This window comes from Lissotriton vulgaris, chromosome 4_1 (assembly GCF_964263255.1).
Source record: "Lissotriton vulgaris chromosome 4_1, aLisVul1.2, whole genome shotgun sequence".
Lineage (NCBI taxonomy): Eukaryota > Metazoa > Chordata > Amphibia > Caudata > Salamandridae > Lissotriton > Lissotriton vulgaris.
In genome coordinates, this window is record NC_141691.1 from 1,409,911,985 (window position 1) to 1,409,929,925 (window position 17,941).

General features: G+C 46.5%; 1 protein-coding gene across 1 annotated transcript in view; it reads left to right on the plus strand.

The window, feature by feature from the left end:
* Window positions 1-17,677, plus strand: part of LOC147724058 (histamine H3 receptor-like) — a 48,195-nt gene extending 30,518 nt beyond the window's left edge. The window contains exon 3 of the mRNA XM_086966941.1: window positions 16,868-17,677. Coding sequence (XP_086823067.1) covers window positions 16,868-17,677 — 810 coding nt within the window. The remainder of the gene's footprint in view (window positions 1-16,867) is intronic.
* Window positions 17,678-17,941: the final 264 nt, after the last annotated feature.

Here is a 17,941-nt window from a genome sequence, read left to right on the forward strand (position 1 = left end):
TTCCTGAGACAGTGTCAGCCGCTGAGTCTGCATGTAATTTAGGGGTTACTTTTGAGCCTTAATTGCAGCTGGATATACACATAAATAAGACCACTGCTACGTTAATGATGCTGCTGCGCTTGCTCCGTAAAGTTCTGCCCCTTTTACCTGAACAGTCTAGACCAGAAGTAGTGCGTGGGACCATCTTAAGTCGTTTAGACTATTGCAACGCTCTACTTCTGGAAGCCCCTAAAACGTTGCTATGCAAGCTGCAACGGGTGCAGAACATGGCGGCCAAGCTGGCACTCTCTCGCCCTACCCTCAGCTCCTGCACCGCTGCTCTTCGGGACTTACATTGGTTGTCGGTCCATTTACGTGTTCAGTACAAAGCTGCCTGCCTGGTGTTCAGGGCTTTGCACGGACAGGGCCCGGTCCCACTGCAGAATATGTTTTCATGGTATTCGTCCATGTGTTGTTTGCACTCTTCTTCTGCGTGGTTGGTGGTGGTACCGAGATTCCAGAGAGTGAGGATGGGTGGGCGCTCGTTTAGTGTTGCAGCGGCTAAACTCTGGAATTCTCTGCCACTCCTTCTACGAGGTCAAAGAGACTTTCTACCATTTAAAAAAGTGTTGAAGACCCACTTGTTCCCTAGGGCAGTTTAAGATGTTGTTTCTGTTGCTGATAGTGAACTCAAGCGCCAGGATGCCCTTGGGGTGACAGTAAAGCGCTATACAAATATACAATACATACACTCGCGTGTGGAAGACCTACCCTGCCGCCGACACCGGGATGGTAAAGGTGCATCGGCGGCGGGTCACAATGTATTGGTGCAAGCGAGTCGTGTGACTCATCACGTATGCAATTCGGCCACAGACATAGAAAAGGTAACGGGGGAGTCCCCCGGGAGGTTAGACGGTGGCGGCCATCTTGAGGTGTGTTGTGGTAGCCCGACTTGAAAGTTAATGAGGGAGGAAGAGTTGTCTGTTGTGTAACAGGTTAAGCGCTCCGGTAAAGGCCCAGGTTGAGGCCAGGTATAGAGAATCAGAGAAATAGTGGCACATCATTGGAATTTGCGCCTAAAGAGGGGTTGCCAAAATAACTTAAGGATACCAAAATAAATGAGGTGCAGTCGATGTATGTAGTGGTCCCATATGTTAGTGAGGACACATTCGATAGTGGTGTATTAAACCCTAACTCAAGGGGGTGTGCGCTCATGGGCCACATGGTATTTCAGTGGGTGAGATGAGACCCATACATCACCAAGGGTCACACAGGGGTATTAAGGGGTAGACAGCCAGGGAACAGATGCTGGTCAGTAGTGTGCATTTCAAATTGTAAGACCAGGGATGTTTAATCGATTACAAAGGGGGGGCCATGTTGCAGCACGGATCCTGGTGATAGATCCATTACGCGTTTTTTTTTAGTAAAAACCAATACAGAGTAGAACAGGTGCATCTATAGTTGGGTGCAACTACTAGTTATGACTATCGTACCCTCGTGTGGAACTCGAGTGGTCTAGGATTTGAGTGCCTGGGCTAGTGGAGATTCAGCATAGTGAGCGCCAAGATATATCATCATTAAGACCAGTAATGTGTGATGATAATCTATGTATCCATCGTTATTCAGTTTTGAACAGTGTTGTAGTACTGATGGGGGGAAGGATTCAAGTATAGTCCAAACCAGGTTGTCTGAAGTGTGTTGTTTTTCTTTGTATTGGGTATAGAGTTTAGACGTCACCCTCTGGCAAAAGATGTTGCTCCGGTGTTCAGCAATCCTCATCTTAATGGGTTGCATGGTCATGCCTATGTATCGCATGTCACACAGACATATGAGCATATAGATGCATTGTTTGGTGTTGCAATTAGTGTGTCTTTTTTGCGTCCATTTAAAATTAGGTAATAGTGTCAACTCTTTTTTGGTATTTACAAAAAGGGGTGGTGAGGGACAGAGTCTCTGAATTAAGCAGAAAGCTCTCACCCAGTCAAAAGATCAGGGCTAGATCCAACACCGTTTTTTAGCTCACTGCACCATCCCAGTTTCAGAACCTGACTGTATGCAAATTAGTCTGTTCCTGTCCCAGTGCATGATGGGAACAGGACAAACCAAACTACAGAAGCCAATTCTTACACTGGGAAGGAAACAAGCTCCCGGGGACCGGTTTCTGGCATTACAGCCGTCTTCGGCCCGGTTTGCTTGAATCCTGATGGTGCAATGAGCAAGGGTCTCACATCTGAGAATACCCTTCCACGCTTAGGGTGGACAAAAATATTTACAAAAAGGGGTGGTGAGGGACAGAGTCTCTGAATTAAGCAGAAAGCTCTCACCCAGTCAAAAGATCAGGGCTAGATCCAACACCGTTTTTTAGCTCACTGCACCATCCCAGTTTCAGAACCTGACTGTATGCAAATTAGTCTGTTCCTGTCCCAGTGCATGATGGGAACAGGACAAACCAAACTACAGAAGCCAATTCTTACACTGGGAAGGAAACAAGCTCCCGGGGACCGGTTTCTGGCATTACAGCCGTCTTCGGCCCGGTTTGCTTGAATCCTGATGGTGCAATGAGCAAGGGTCTCACATCTGAGAATACCCTTCCACGCTTAGGGTGGACAAAAATATTTACAAAAAGGGGTGGTGAGGGACAGAGTCTCTGAATTAAGCAGAAAGCTCTCACCCAGTCAAAAGATCAGGGCTAGATCCAACACCGTTTTTTAGCTCACTGCACCATCCCAGTTTCAGAACCTGACTGTATGCAAATTAGTTTGTTCCTGTCCCAGTGCATGATGGGAAATGCCAGAAACCGGTCCCCGGTAGCTTGTCTCCTTTCTGGTGAAGAATTGGCTTGGTAGTTTGGTCTGCCCTGTTCCCATGATGCACTGGGCCAGGGACAGACTAATTTGCATATAGCCAGGTTCTGAGCTGGGATGGGGCAGTGAGATAAATAACGGTGATGGATCTAGCCCTGATCTTTGGACTGGGTAAGAGTGGTCTGCTTAATTCAGACACTCTGTTCATCACCACCCCCTTTTCTGTATCGATTTTGGCCACTATAAGTGTGGCAGGGTATACTCAGACATGAGTCCCTTTCTCACTGCTCCATCAGGATTCAAGCAAGCCGGGCCGAAGAGGCTGAAATGCCAGAAACCGGTCCCCGGTAGCTTGTCTCCTTTCTGGTGAAGAATTGGCTTGGTAGTTTGGTCTGCCCTGTTCCCATGATGCACTGGGCCAGGGACAGACTAATTTGCATATAGCCAGGTTCTGAGCTGGGATGGGGCAGTGAGATAAATAACGGTGATGGATCTAGCCCTGATCTTTGGACTGGGTAAGAGTGGTCTGCTTAATTCAGACACTCTGTTCATCACCACCCCCTTTTCTGTATCGATTTTGGCCACTATAAGTGTGGCAGGGTATACTCAGACATGAGTCCCTTTCTCACTGCTCCATCAGGATTCAAGCAAGCCGGGCCGAAGAGGCTGAAATGCCAGAAACCGGTCCCCGGTAGCTTGTCTCCTTTCTGGTGAAGAATTGGCTTGGTAGTTTGGTCTGCCCTGTTCCCATGATGCACTGGGCCAGGGACACACTAATTTGCATATAGCCAGGTTCTGAGCTGGGATGGGGCAGTGAGATAAATAACGGTGATGGATCTAGCCCTGATCTTTGGACTGGGTAAGAGTGGTCTGCTTAATTCAGACACTCTGTTCATCACCACCCCCTTTTCTGTATCGATTTTGGCCACTATAAGTGTGGCAGAGTATACTCAGACATGAGTCCCTTTCTCACTGCTCCATCAGGATTCAAGCAAGCCGGGCCGAAGAGGCTGAAATGCCAGAAACCGGTCCCCGGTAGCTTGTCTCCTTTCTGGTGAAGAATTGGCTTGGTAGTTTGGTCTGCCCTGTTCCCATGATGCACTGGGCCAGGGACAGACTAATTTGCATATAGCCAGGTTCTGAGCTGGGATGGGGCAGTGAGATAAATAACGGTGATGGATCTAGCCCTGATCTTTGGACTGGGTAAGAGTGGTCTGCTTAATTCAGACACTCTGTTCATCACCACCCCCTTTTCTGTATCGATTTTGGCCACTATAAGTGTGGCAGGGTATACTCAGACATGAGTCCCTTTCTCACTGCTCCATCAGGATTCAAGCAAGCCGGGCCGAAGAGGCTGAAATGCCAGAAACCGGTCCCCGGTAGCTTGTCTCCTTTCTGGTGAAGAATTGGCTTGGTAGTTTGGTCTGCCCTGTTCCCATGATGCACTGGGCCAGGGACAGACTAATTTGCATATAGCCAGGTTCTGAGCTGGGATGGGGCAGTGAGATAAATAACGGTGATGGATCTAGCCCTGATCTTTGGACTGGGTAAGAGTGGTCTGCTTAATTCAGACACTCTGTTCATCACCACCCCCTTTTCTGTATCGATTTTGGCCACTATAAGTGTGGCAGGGTATACTCAGACATGAGTCCCTTTCTCACTGCTCCATCAGGATTCAAGCAAGCCGGGCCGAAGAGGCTGAAATGCCAGAAACCGGTCCCCTGTAGCTTGTCTCCTTTCTGGTGAAGAATTGGCTTGGTAGTTTGGTCTGCCCTGTTCCCATGATGCACTGGGCCAGGGACAGACTAATTTGCATATAGCCAGGTTCTGAGCTGGGATGGGGCAGTGAGATAAATAACGGTGATGGATCTAGCCCTGATCTTTGGACTGAGTAAGAGTGGTCTGCTTAATTCAGACACTCTGTTCATCACCACCCCCTTTTCTGTATCAACTCTTTTTTGGTGGCTGTCAATGGGCAAGCAACGCATGAACCACATGGGTAAAGCCCTGTCACTGCTGGCATATCCCATGGGGTTCTCTGGGTGGTGACATTAGGCTTTCTTGGTCTGGTGTTCACCAATGAATCTTTGAGATTGTGAGTCCTTTTGTACGCAAATCTGGTTTTCAAGAGATTTAGATCACCTGTGTTTAGGATCTGCCAATGCTTGAGGATTATTTTCTTGATTCTTGCGGAGTCCAGGGTAAAAGACGTCACATAAGTAAGAGTGTCTGACTGTGATTTGGGATGGGGTTCCAATAGTGATTCCCTGGGGTTTTTCTTAGCCCTTTTTATTGAGTCGCTAATTTGTCTCTTAGGGTAACCCCTTGCTAAGAGGTTAGATGCAAGGGTGGTGGCCTCAGTCTTATAGTCAGAAAGTGTGGTGCAGTTTTGTCTGATTCTTAAAAACTGACCGAAAGAACGGTTGTCTCGCAGAGCTTTGGGTTGTTGTCTGGAGTACAGGAGTAAGCTATCTGTCAGTTGGTTTCTTGTACAATGATGTGGTAAGGCCTACCGTTGTGCGTGTGATCTTCACATCTAAGAATGGAATGGATGTTTCTGCAATTGTGTGTGAGAACTTAAGATATTCGTTAAGTCCATTTATCCACCCTACAAATTCTTCGCAATCGGTTCTAGTGCCATGCCAAAAAATCAGGATATCGTCCATAAAACGCTTCCACAATCACAGGTTGTCATGGTATGGGTTGGCATTGTTAAGGATGTGTTCTTTTTCAAATGCTGCCATGTAGATACAAGCTAGACTGGGAGCAAATGTGCTCCCCATGGATGTACCCTGGCTCTGATGGAACAACTGATTGCAGATGCAAGACTCAGGGCAGGAAGACTTAGTGGTGAACCTTTATCACCGCATTCTATCTGAACCTGAGAAAGCTATACTACAGAAAGGTCTAGGCTTTGTCCCGACCCCTAACACAGACAGGTTTAGAACATAATTGGTTTTGCACCATAAGAATGAAGGCTTTCTTCAAGGATACACCTTCCACTGAAGAGGAGGACTCAGGACTGAGGAACCCCTCATCTTTCACACCATATAGTAACATGGTCCTAGTGGAGGTCATTGCCTTTGAACAGGCGGTCCTTAAAGAACTTGACCTACCTCAGCGACAGACTCCTTTTCACAATCTGTCCACCACTCAAATGAACACAGTCAGAGCCCTAGCCGATGACCTCACGATCCCGATAAAACAGGCAGACAAGGGTGGCACGGCAGTGATACAATGAACTGCCGATTATGATACTGAATGTCGACGTCAACTCTCCAATACGAGGTACTATACACCCATCCAAACAGACCGTACGCCACGTCCAGCTACCAAAATTTCCACCCTGGTATATGAGGCAGAAATGAATGGCTGGATTAGTCGCAAAGAAGCAGACTTCTTGATAGCCAAGGAACCAAGGGTACCCTATTTCTGTACCTTGCCTAAAATTCATAAAGGGACCACCCCGGTTCATGGCTGCCCTATTGTTTCAAGTTCAAGTTCAAGTTCATAAATTTGTATAGCGCACTACTCACCCAGAGGTTCTCAAGGCGCTTGGGGAGGAGGGGGGTACTTACTAATCAAATATCCAAGTTTTAAGTTGTTTTCTGAAGGAGAGGTGGTTCTGTGTAAGGCGGAGGTGGGTGGGGAGAGAATTCCATGTTTTGGCCGCTAGGTAGGAGAAGGATCTTCCCCCCATGGTGGATCTGTTGATGCGGGGAATAGCGGCTAGGGCTTGATTGGAGGAACGAAGTTGGCGGGTGGGGGTGTAAAAGGACAGGCGCGTGTTGAGGCATTCGGGTCCTAGGTCATAGAGGGCTTTGTGAGCGTGGGTGAGGAGTCGGAACGTTATCCTCTTGTTGACGGGGAGCCAGTGGAGGTCTTTCAGGTGACCGGAGATGTGAGCTTGGCGGGGGATGTCGAGTATGAGTCTGGCTCAGGCGTTTTGGATGCGTTGGAGCTTTTTCTGTAGTTTGGCTGTGGTTCCGGCGTAAAGGGTATTTCCGTAATCCAGTCGGCTTGTGACCAGTATGTGGGTAACTGTTTTTCTTGTTTCGGTGGGGATCCAACGGAATTTTTTTTTGAGCATGCGAAGGATGTTGAAGCATGATGAGGAAACAGCGTTGACTTGTCTGGTCATTGAGAGGGAGGAGTCCAGGATGAAGCCCAGGTTGCGTGCGTGATCCGTGGGTTTCTTCAGAAGGGCGCTGAGTTTGGCATGTTTCCAGCTTTCCAGGAAGGTGGCGGAGTTGAGGGAGCAGTTGATGACGTCTCGGAGATGGGGTGCGATGATGGAGTCTGCTTTGTTGAAAATGTGGTGGGGACATGGGTCGGTAGGCGATCCTGAGTGGATGAAGTTCATCAGGTAGATGGTGTCTTCAGTGGTGATTGGGTCCGAGGCGCAGAGGTTGTTGGAGGGGGGATTTAGTTTGGGGGTGGGTGGGGTGGATTGGTCTCTGGACTGGTTTTCAAAGCTGTTATGTATGTCGGCGATTTTGTTGTGGAAGAAAGAGGCTAGGGAGTCGCAGAGGTCTTGGGATGGGGTGATGTCGTTGGTGCCGGCGGTTGGGTTGGTAAATTCTTTGACAATGTTGAAGAGTTCCTTGCTGTTGTGGGCGCTGTTGTCAAGTCGATCCTTGAATGCTGATTTCTTGGTGGAACGGATCAGTTGGTGGTGTTTGCGGGTGGCGTTCTTGAAGGTGGTCAGGTTGTCATTGGTTTGGTTTTTTCTCCAGGCTTTCTCGAGGGTACGACAGAGCATTTTGGATGTCTTAAGGTCATCGTTGAACCAGGGGGCTTTTTTGCTACTTTGCTTGATTTGATGATTTTTCAAGGGTGCTAGTTCGTCGGCGCTGTGGGTGATCCATTGTGTGAGGTTGGTGGCAGCTTGGTTTGGGTCCGATTTTTTGGCGGGAGGGTTTTTGTGAAGCGAAGTAAAGAGCTGGTCGGTGGTAATTTTGTTCCAGTTTCTTCGGGGAATTGGTTGAGGGAGGTTGTGGGTCATGGTTTTTTTGTAGTTGAAGTAAACGCAGCTGTGGTCCGTCCAGTGGAGCGTTTTAGAGCCTCTCTCCATCTTCTGCGATCACTTTTTACAGCCAGTTGTGAGAGAAACCCCATCATTTGTGAGGGATACAACTGACATACTAAGGATTATAGATGAAACACCACATCCATGAGAGATTGACCTCCTTATCACACTCGACGTCGAGGCCCTATATACGAACATTCCTCAGGGAGCCACCCTGGTGACCATTGAGACAATCCTCCATACCCGAGAATGATCATCACCAACCCCTATCTCGTTTATAATGGAGTGCGCCACATTGGCTCTGACTGAGAACTTCTTTGAATTCCAACATCAGTTGTTCCATCAGAGCCAGGGTACATCCATAGAGAGCACATTTGCTCCCAGTCTAGCTTGTATCTACATGGCAGCATTTGAACAAGAACACATACTTAACAATGCCAACCCATACCATGACAACCTGAGATTGTGGAAGCATTTTATAGACGATATCCTGATTTTTTGGCATGGCACTAGAACTGATTGTGAAGAATTTGTAGGGTGGATAAATGGACTTAACGAATATCCTTGGTTCTCACACACAATCGCAGAAACATCCATTCCATTCTTAGATGTGAAGATCACACGCACAACGGTAGGCCTTACCACATCATTGTACAAGAAACCAACTGACCGAAATAGCTTACTCCTGTACTCCAGCCACCACCCCAAAGCTCTGCGAGACAACCTTCCTTTCGGTCAGATTTTAAGAATCAGTTGAAACTACACCACACTTTCTGACTATAAGACTGAGGCCACCACCCTCGCATCCAACCTCTTAGCAAGTGGTTACCCTAAGAGACAAATTAGCGACTCAATGAAAAGGGCTAAAAACAACCCCAGGGAATCACTATTGGAACCCCATCCCAAATCACAGTCAGACACTCTTACTTGTGTGACGTCTTTTACCCCGGACTCTGCAAGAATCAAGAAAATAATCCTCAAGCATTGGCAGATCCTAAACACAGATGATCTAAATCTCTCGAAACCCAGATTTGTGTACAAAAGGACACGCAATCTCAAAGATTCATTGGTGCACACCAGACCTAGAAAGCCTAATGTCACCACCCAGAGAACACTATAGGATATGCCAGAAGTGACAGGGCATTACCCGTGTGGTTCATGTGTTGTTTGCCCATTGACAGCCACCACAAAAGAGTTGACACTATTACCTAATTTTAAATGGACAGCAAAAAGACACACTAATTGCAACACCAAACAATGCATCTATATGCTCACATGCCCGTGCGACATGCGATACAAAGACATGACCATGCAACCGATTAAGATGAGGATTTCTGAACACCGGAGCAACATTCATTGCCAGAGGATGACGACTAAACATCTATACCCACTACAAAGAACAACAACACACTTCAGACAACCTCGTTTGGACGATACTTGAATCCTTCCCCACCATCAGTACTACAACACTGTTCAGAACTGAACAACGATGGATACATAGATTATCATCACACATTACTGGTCTCAATGACGATGAACCTTGGGGCTCACTACGCTGAATCTCCAGTAGCCCAGGCACTCGACTCCTAGACCACTCGAGTTCCACACGAGGGGACCATAGTCATAACTAGTAGTTGCACCCAAATTTAGATATACCTGTTCTACTCTGTATTGGTTTTTACTCCAAAAAAACACTTAATGGATCTATCACCAGGATCTGTGCTGCAACATGGCCCCCCCTTTGTAATCGATTACCCACCCCTGGTCTTACAATTCGAAGTGCACACTACTGACCAGCATCTGTTCCCCTGGCCGTCTACCCCATAATACCCCTGGGTGACCCTTGGTGATGTATGGGTCTCATCTCACCCGCTGAAATACCATGTGGCCCATGAGCGCATACTCCCTTGAGCTAGGGTTTAATACACCACTACCCAATGTGTCCTCACTAACATATGGGACCACTACATACATCGACTGCATCTCATTTCTTTTAGTGTCCTTAAGTTATTTTGGCAACTCCTCTTTAGGCGCAAATTCCAATGATGTGCCCCTATTTCTCTGATTCTCTATACCTGGCCTCAATCTCGGCCTTTACCGGCGCGCTTAACCTGTTACATAACAGACACTTCTTCCTCCCCCATTAACTTTCAAGTCGGGCTACCACAACACAATTCAAGATGGCCGCCACCATCTAGCCTCCCAGGGGACTCCCCGTTACCTTTTCTATGTCTGTAGGCGGATCGCATATGTGATGTGTCACATGACTCGCTTGCACCAATACATTGTGATCCGCCGCCGATGCACCTTTACCATCCCGGTGTGGGCGGCAGGGTAGGTCTTCCACAAGGGAGTGTCCATGTCGCCGGTGAGTATACAGAATTACCTTCTAGGTGAGTGTCCTTAGCGTTGGGCACCATTTGGCTACCTATTTTGAGGCGCAGCTGAAGGGCGGTTTTTCATACGGACGCGGTGCCGCGCTGGGTCGAGAACACCGACGGTATGCGCTTTAGCTTGCTGTGGACGCGCTGGTTGATGGCTCGGGTCCGTGGCCCTCCTTGTGCCGCGTGTTTGACTGCCCGTGACTAATTCCTCTTAAGGGTTCTAGCCGTTCTTTGGATCAGCCCCGACCGCTGATGGCACTACCATCAGCTATCACGCCTTTAAACTTCATATAATGTTCACCTTTTAACGTTTGTTGACTCTGTAGGCTAACATGGAGCTCGACATCCACTCCGTCTCTGTCTCCCCATTCTTTGCTAGGACCCTACTGGTGTTCAATTACTGCAGATTACTGCAGCGAGCATTTTTGCGGGCAGTTTAGGTGAGTTTGAAGATGTTCTTGCACACCCATCTCCTGTATATATATGTTTTTCTTTGTTCTGTTATTTCTAGATTTAGATGCGATTGCATGATCTTTACATAGTTTGTACTGAATACATAGCATTTGACATACGCACAAGCACTTTAGCGGAGCCTTTTCTTTTTATACCTGAAAACATAGCTGATTACGCTGGTTCAGCATGATGTGCATGCTGTGGACTCCATACATGCATTGCACATATTTGATTTTAGATGTGATTGAGCATGCTGAAGTAGTGACTTGGTTCACTGGCTTTCAATGATGTACGAACACTAACGCTGTTAGGGTTTCAACATGTCCCCCGTCCAATTTTTATCTTTTAGGTTGACATTTGAACATACAGGGTGTGTAGATTTCACTTACCATGGTGTAGATAGTTTTTCACTGATCCTGAAGAAGTGTCCCGAGCAATTAGCCACACTGCGACACGAAACATGTTGATCACTCGAGAGCAGGGTACATTCAACTAGACAACTAACACTAGTTCTATGCTCCTCTCCATTTTTTAACTAGGCAGTTTACCTCTGGAATAAAATTTGTGCTAGGACTAACTGACCAATTTTAACCCACTCCCTCCCGTCTTCATCTACACATACTAGGCCCCTCACGCCCACTGCACCCACCAGCAGGAAAAAAAGATCCCCGACAAAGAGCCCCAGTTTTGGATGCCTGCCAGGTATTGCAGCACCGACCTGGCGAGGGGCAAGCTGAAATGATGAAGCATGACACCAAGCTTGCTAGGTGTGTGAGAGCCCTAGTTCCAACAAAGAGAATCCCCTCTACTTACCACATACCGTTATAGCCTGCCTGTGACCATCCTTCCCTTACATGTTCGTGATCCTCTATCACACCCATCACGAGGAACTTCGCACTCCACTTGCTTTCATAGCCTCCTGGGGCATGTGCGCTGGACCTCAATAAACAAGCCCCTTGTCCCTCTCTTTTGCCTAACAAGGTTCTAATCTCAACCACCGCTTTTAACCAAGCTTACTTCTAACTGGTTCCAAAAGGTTAGGCAAGTTGTATTTCTAGAATCACACATGTTGCAAAAAAGTAATGTACTTTGCAATAGAAGGAAAAATGCAATGCGTACCACTACCATCATGTCCTGTACCAGGTAGAAACAAAGCATTGCGTCACACTACAATCTTGTAGTGTGCAGATAAGAAATAATGCATTGCGCCACGTTATAATCAGATACTGTGCAATGGAAAAATAGCGCAGTGGGTAGCTCACCAAGCATGTAGTTTGTAAGGCACCAATAAGGCCAAGTGTCATACGAGAGTTTGATAGTTCTTTAGCAGCAATAATGCACAGTGTAATATGACAGTTTAGGTGCTCCGTTAACAGTGCCCCCAATATGGATCAATGATGACACAAAAGTACTGCTTCTCAGTCCGGCACCAGTACTGCCCCTCCTTGGGTCTGTACAGCCTAGATCCAATCCAAAGCAACAGGCTCGTACAGCTGACAGAAGCGAGAGGCGGAGAGATTGTCCCTCTGGGCCCGCACCCCACCCCAGGTGGTGATCCATGTTACCTGGGGGGACGCAACACCACTGTCTTCTCCTCCTTCAACGACTTGGGCCTAGATCCAGAACTCCGTCAATGGGTACCACGAGCTCGGGCCAGTGACTCAGCTTCTATGGGGGTGCCAGTCCGAACTGCTGCTGTTTTACTCTGAGGGCCCAATGACCTGGCCCTCATTTCGGCAGTCTCAGCGAACACTCAGTGAACACTGAGACCCACCCTCAGCACTGTGGAGACTTACTTTGAATTTGGTGCACACACTACCCCGGCATTCCTCACCAGCGCCTCTGGTTGCACCTCGACACGCACTCTGCTCGTCCGAGACTCACCTTTTCTCTGGTGCTCACGATGACCAGGCGCTCTTCACCAATGCCCTGGCTGCACCACAACATGCACTCTGCGCGTCCGAGTCTCACCTCTTCTCCCACTGCATACGATGACCAGGCAGTCTTCACCAACATCCTGGATGCACCACAACATGCACTCTGCGCATTTGAGACTCACTTCTGTGCCCAATGCTCACCTCTTCTCCCAGTGCATACAATGGCCAGGCACTCTTCACCAACACCCTGGCTGCACCACAAAACACACTCTGCGCATCTGAGATTCACTCTGTGCTCGATGCACACAATGACCAGGCGCTCTTCACCAATGCCTTGGCTGCACCACGACATGCACCCTGCACGTCCGAGTCTCACATCTTCTCCCGGTGCACACAATGACCAGGCGCTCATCACCAATGCTCTGGCTGCACCACAACATGCACTCTACGCATCCGAGACTCACTTCTTCCTTCCGTGCACGCAATGACCAGACGCTCCTCACCAACGCCCTGGCTGAACCATGACACGCACTCTGTGCGTCCGAGTCTCACCTCATCTCCCTGTGCACACAACGACCAGGCGCTCCTCATCAACACCTTGGCTTGCACCAGGACACGCACCCTGCGTGTCCGAGACTCACCTTACTCCTGCATGCCCACGATCACAAGGTACAACTTCTAAGGATCTCAAGCTGCAAAAATACGGTCATACCGCGTTGCTTGGGACTTCTCCAGAAACTTTTATAGTCCTGGGTTTCCAAACAGGGAGATAGCTCACCTTGAGCCCTTGAGATTCAAGACACAGCACAAAGCACAGTCTACGTAAAGCAGGGGGACCCAGAGCCTCAAAGTACAGGCCCAACAGCCTCTCCCTTGGTTAGAACAGCAAACTGCAGACCAGCCCCAGATCACGAAGCAAGGATTGGTCTTTCCACAGCAGTCTCTTCAGTTGCTCCTTCTTAAGCTGAGGTTCCTCTTGACCACAGAATGGGTCAAAGCCTTGTCAGTCTCTATCCATTTCTGTTTCATTCCAACATTCAGGGGTTTCAGCTCTCATAGTTATACCCCTTAATGTCTTTGAAGTTTGTTTGTGCTCAGGGGTCCCCGACCCCTCCCTAAATTAGTTCTGGGTGTCTCCCTCCCAGTGTCACCTTTCTCCCTTTGATACTGAGGGCCTGGATCCTTAAACACTCAGCATGAGATGGGTCAATTGATTTATAGCACCAGCCCTGGCCTTTTCAACTCCTGGGCTTCTCCTCCCCCTACTCTCTAGATGCAGGGCAGCCTGGTGCCATCTCAACCCCTCCCTGGGTCAAGACCTCTCCCAGCTACTCTCACCTTTCAGATCCAGACAGTCAATCCACATTCAACAGAGACACACAGAAATGCTTAAAGCACGAAACTCATCCACTTTAACAGAGTGGTTTCTGAACACACAGTGACAAAACCACTTCTTTAGAAAGGTGTGTTATGACACTGTGAGTTCATACATAATAAACTTCACCTTTCCATTATAAACTTACAGGAAACTAGGCTAACACACACACAACACCCAGCCTCCCCCATTCTGTCATACGGGCAGGATGGCCTTTCAGCAGTGAATAACGAAATGGAGTGTTTTTCACTGTTAGGACATAACACACACCCTAGTATATGTTGTGCCTTTTACCTATACTGCACCCTGCCCAGGGATTACACAGGACCTACCACAGGGGTGCCCAATGTGTATGCAAAAGGGAAAGTAAGGCCTGACAAGTGAATGCACTAGTCAGGACAACATGCTAACTTAGCACTCTATGCACAGGCCCTACACTGCAGGCCTTAGTTCCTTTCTCCACGCACCTTTGCAGTACTAGCCCTGGCACACAAAGTGGACACTACTAGGGACTTTACTAGTAAGGCAAACATACCATCATAGCCAACCAATTACCATTACCCTTTACATAGGGAACCCTTGTACTTTGACACTGATCAGCAGTGGCCAAGTACCCAAAGCATCAAAAAGCAAAGGAGGCAGAGCCAAAAAGTCAGGACAACATGCTAACTTAGCACTCTATGCACAGGCCCTACAATGCAGGCCTTAGTTCCTTTCTCCACGCACCTTTGCAGTACTAGCCCTGGCACACAAAGTGCACACTACTAGGGACTTTACTAGTAAGGCAAACATACCATCATAGCCAACCAATTACCATTACACTTTACATAGGGAACCCTTGTACTTTGACACTGATCAGCAGAGGCAAAGTACCCAAAGCATCAAAAAGCAAAGGAGGCAGAGTCAAAAAGTCAGTCGTAGTCACACCAAGCTATGCTAGGTCTAACAGTGGCTCATTCTTTTTGTTAGACTGACAAAAATGAATACAGCCATTTTACATTCTCAACAAACAAAATCATAATTTTATTATTAGGGGTCAATACATTTTCATCAATGTTGACCATTATTTCTGTGTTCTCACTGAGGGTGAACCCATAGCCAGCACTCAAGAGTGGCTTTACAACTTAATTTTCTTTATCAAAGAGTGCAAACTTAACTGAAGGCTGGCAGTTAGCTGCTGCTGGGAGCTTGTTGTACATTCATATTTTCAAATGTATACATACATACTGTTCGGGTGGGCATGCAAATCTGCTGCAAATACATTCACCTCACTGTATTGATCAGATATTCAGTTGAAAACTTAATCTTGGGAGAAACTATCTGCAGACAAAAACATGTTTGCCCTTTGAGAATCACATACTGTGTACTTTGTTCTTTAATCAATACCTTTGGTCCTTGTTCTGGTTGAACCACAGATAACAAATTGAAGATCCTTTTCTTTCTGATCAGTTGTTGGAGGTGGACGAGGGGTAGCCATCGACCTTCTAAGTGGTTGGTGGATCACATTGGATTTGGTTGTCGTCGCTTTCTCAGAAGTCTTGGATTCTTGTTGTGATTCATTGGTTTCTGCTACTTTTTGACTAATTCTTTCCAGGCTTTTTTTCCGATTGTCTATGACTTGTAGCACTTGTTGTTACAATGATAAAATGTTTGATCTTCTTCATCCTTCAGTTTCAATCTTTTGTGAACTTCGTCTTCGTTCTGCAGCATCTCAAACTCTCTTCTGTCCTATCGCAGTTGATGTAAAGTTCTCTTTCTGATTAGTTTGGCATATGACGCATTTTTCTTTGTTGAAGGACTACTCAGATTTTGCAGTTAACAGGAGGTAAATTTCCTTTGCTACCACCAGCTTCGCTCATGTTTACAAATTTGAATCAACTGAAAACCTGAAATAAAAACAATATTAAAATAAATTACCAAAATAAATGGTTAGATCATATTATAGAGTCACCATTTTAGAGGATGGCAGAAGGGTTGCTCTGATGAGTTATTTTCTGTCTCGATAAGACTAGTTGACCCCCAAAACATGTTTTGACGTCAAAATGAAGTATATAGGTCTCATGATTTATAAAATTCAGCCCGGACTAGAATGTCCACCCAAGCTACATTACTTCTCTAATGACACAAAAACACAAATCAAAAATGAAAATCTCTGGACAACAATTATTTTATGGAGGTATGTCAAGGACCCACGACTAAAAGAGGTCACATTACAAAAAGTGACCTGGGAATAACACCTTAAGACTGGTGTCAGCTTTGGAAGTAGCAATTCTGTAAACTTGATAAATCATGCCCAGTGCTCTTAAAGTAGTAAAAGCGAATGTTGCAAGAGCAGGGCTGGCATCTTTCACAACTGCTTAAATATGTGTTATGTAGAATGAAATGTCAGATACATCTCTCAATGTATTTAAGAGTATACTTACTTTACCCAACCCTTGTCGTGCAGAATTACCACAAATCATCTTCTGTCAGCTGGGTTCAGTGTTGGACGTAAGAGGATAAGTGCAATATATTAGGTTTTGTGGAAAGATTTGTGGTGGCCTGGGGAAAAACTATTTATTATCCTTTTCACGCTCTCCTTCCTCCAAAGCAGTCTGAATTGTTTCGTAGCAGTATTACACCCTTAAATGTGGCCTTCATAAAGTTTCTCCCTAGATTAACCTTAATATAACAGCAGTCCTACTTATCCGAAGATTACAGAAATGGGAATTTGTGTAGCTTGGAAGAGTAAATTAATATCTAGGTGTCCATGTGACAAACCAGTTCTTGCCCTCCTTGGACATGTATTATAAAATAAATACCATCATGTGTTTTAAAAGAGAACATATCGTGCTGTTTTGGGAGTTTTTGGTTTGTGTTTTGCTGCTGGGGCATTGAAATCCACGTGAATATATTGCATGCAGTAATGAAAATGTAAATCTGTTCCTTTTTTATCTCTGTTTAAAGCAATGCCCTACCTTTCCTAGGTGGAATACCGAACGCAACAGAACATGCCACACAAAGCTCTGAAAAAGATACTAGGGGCTTGGATTTGCTCTGTCACTCTGAACTGCCCACCAATCATTTTCTGGGAGTACATTATTGGCAAAAGCACTGTTCCTCTAGATGCCTGCTTCTATGAGTTCAATAACATCTGGGATTTTCTGCTTGGGTTTTCACTGGCCTCTCTTCTAATACCAGCCGGCTTTGTCAGCTATTTTAACATCGTCATTTGTTGGACGGTTAAAGAAAGCAGTAAAAAAAGACAGCGCTCTCAACCTCACAACAATAACACAATTCCCCCAAAGGCTTCAACAGAACAACCAAGCTCCTTATTCTTTGTGGAACTTCAGCAGGACCCTCAAGGCATTGTGGAATCAATAGCTTCACATAATACAAGACACTCAGCCCATCCCAACAACAAAAAGATATCAGTTTTTGCATTTGCTACCAAGAAAAATGAGACAAAGAGGCAAACACGCGTATTGAAAAAACAAACTAAATCCAACAATGCACAAGGGTTATTAACCAAGACATCAAGTGCAAGAGTGTCAAAGGATATACAAATTGCAAAATCTCTTTCCATCATTGTCTGCATATTTTTGGTTTGTGCCGGTCCCTACTCAATTCTGATGGTGATAAGAGCTGCCTGCCATGGTAGTTGCATAGAGGCCTACTGGTATGAAATTGCCTTTTGGTTGCTGTGGAGCAATTCTTTCATTAACCCTTTCCTCTACCCTCTATGTCACAGTAGTTTCAGAAAAGCATTTGCGAGACTGTTGTTGAAAAAGCGTTGAAGTTCACTTAAAATATTTGCCACCATGTAACCATAGGCCCGAGTTACTATTGAAAGAAAAACAGTCTTGAGACTGGTTCAGTCCAGATTCTGTCTATTGTAGGCCATGGCCATCTTTCCTGGGGTAAAACAGTATCAAAGCTGTTGGATGCTAGAAAGAAATTAAACCGCTCTCCAGTAGCGGTCGGTGGTGGGAGTAGCTGCCGGGCGGTGATGTGTGGGGGGAGGGGTATAAAACGATATTTCGTTGCGTGCACTGCATCAC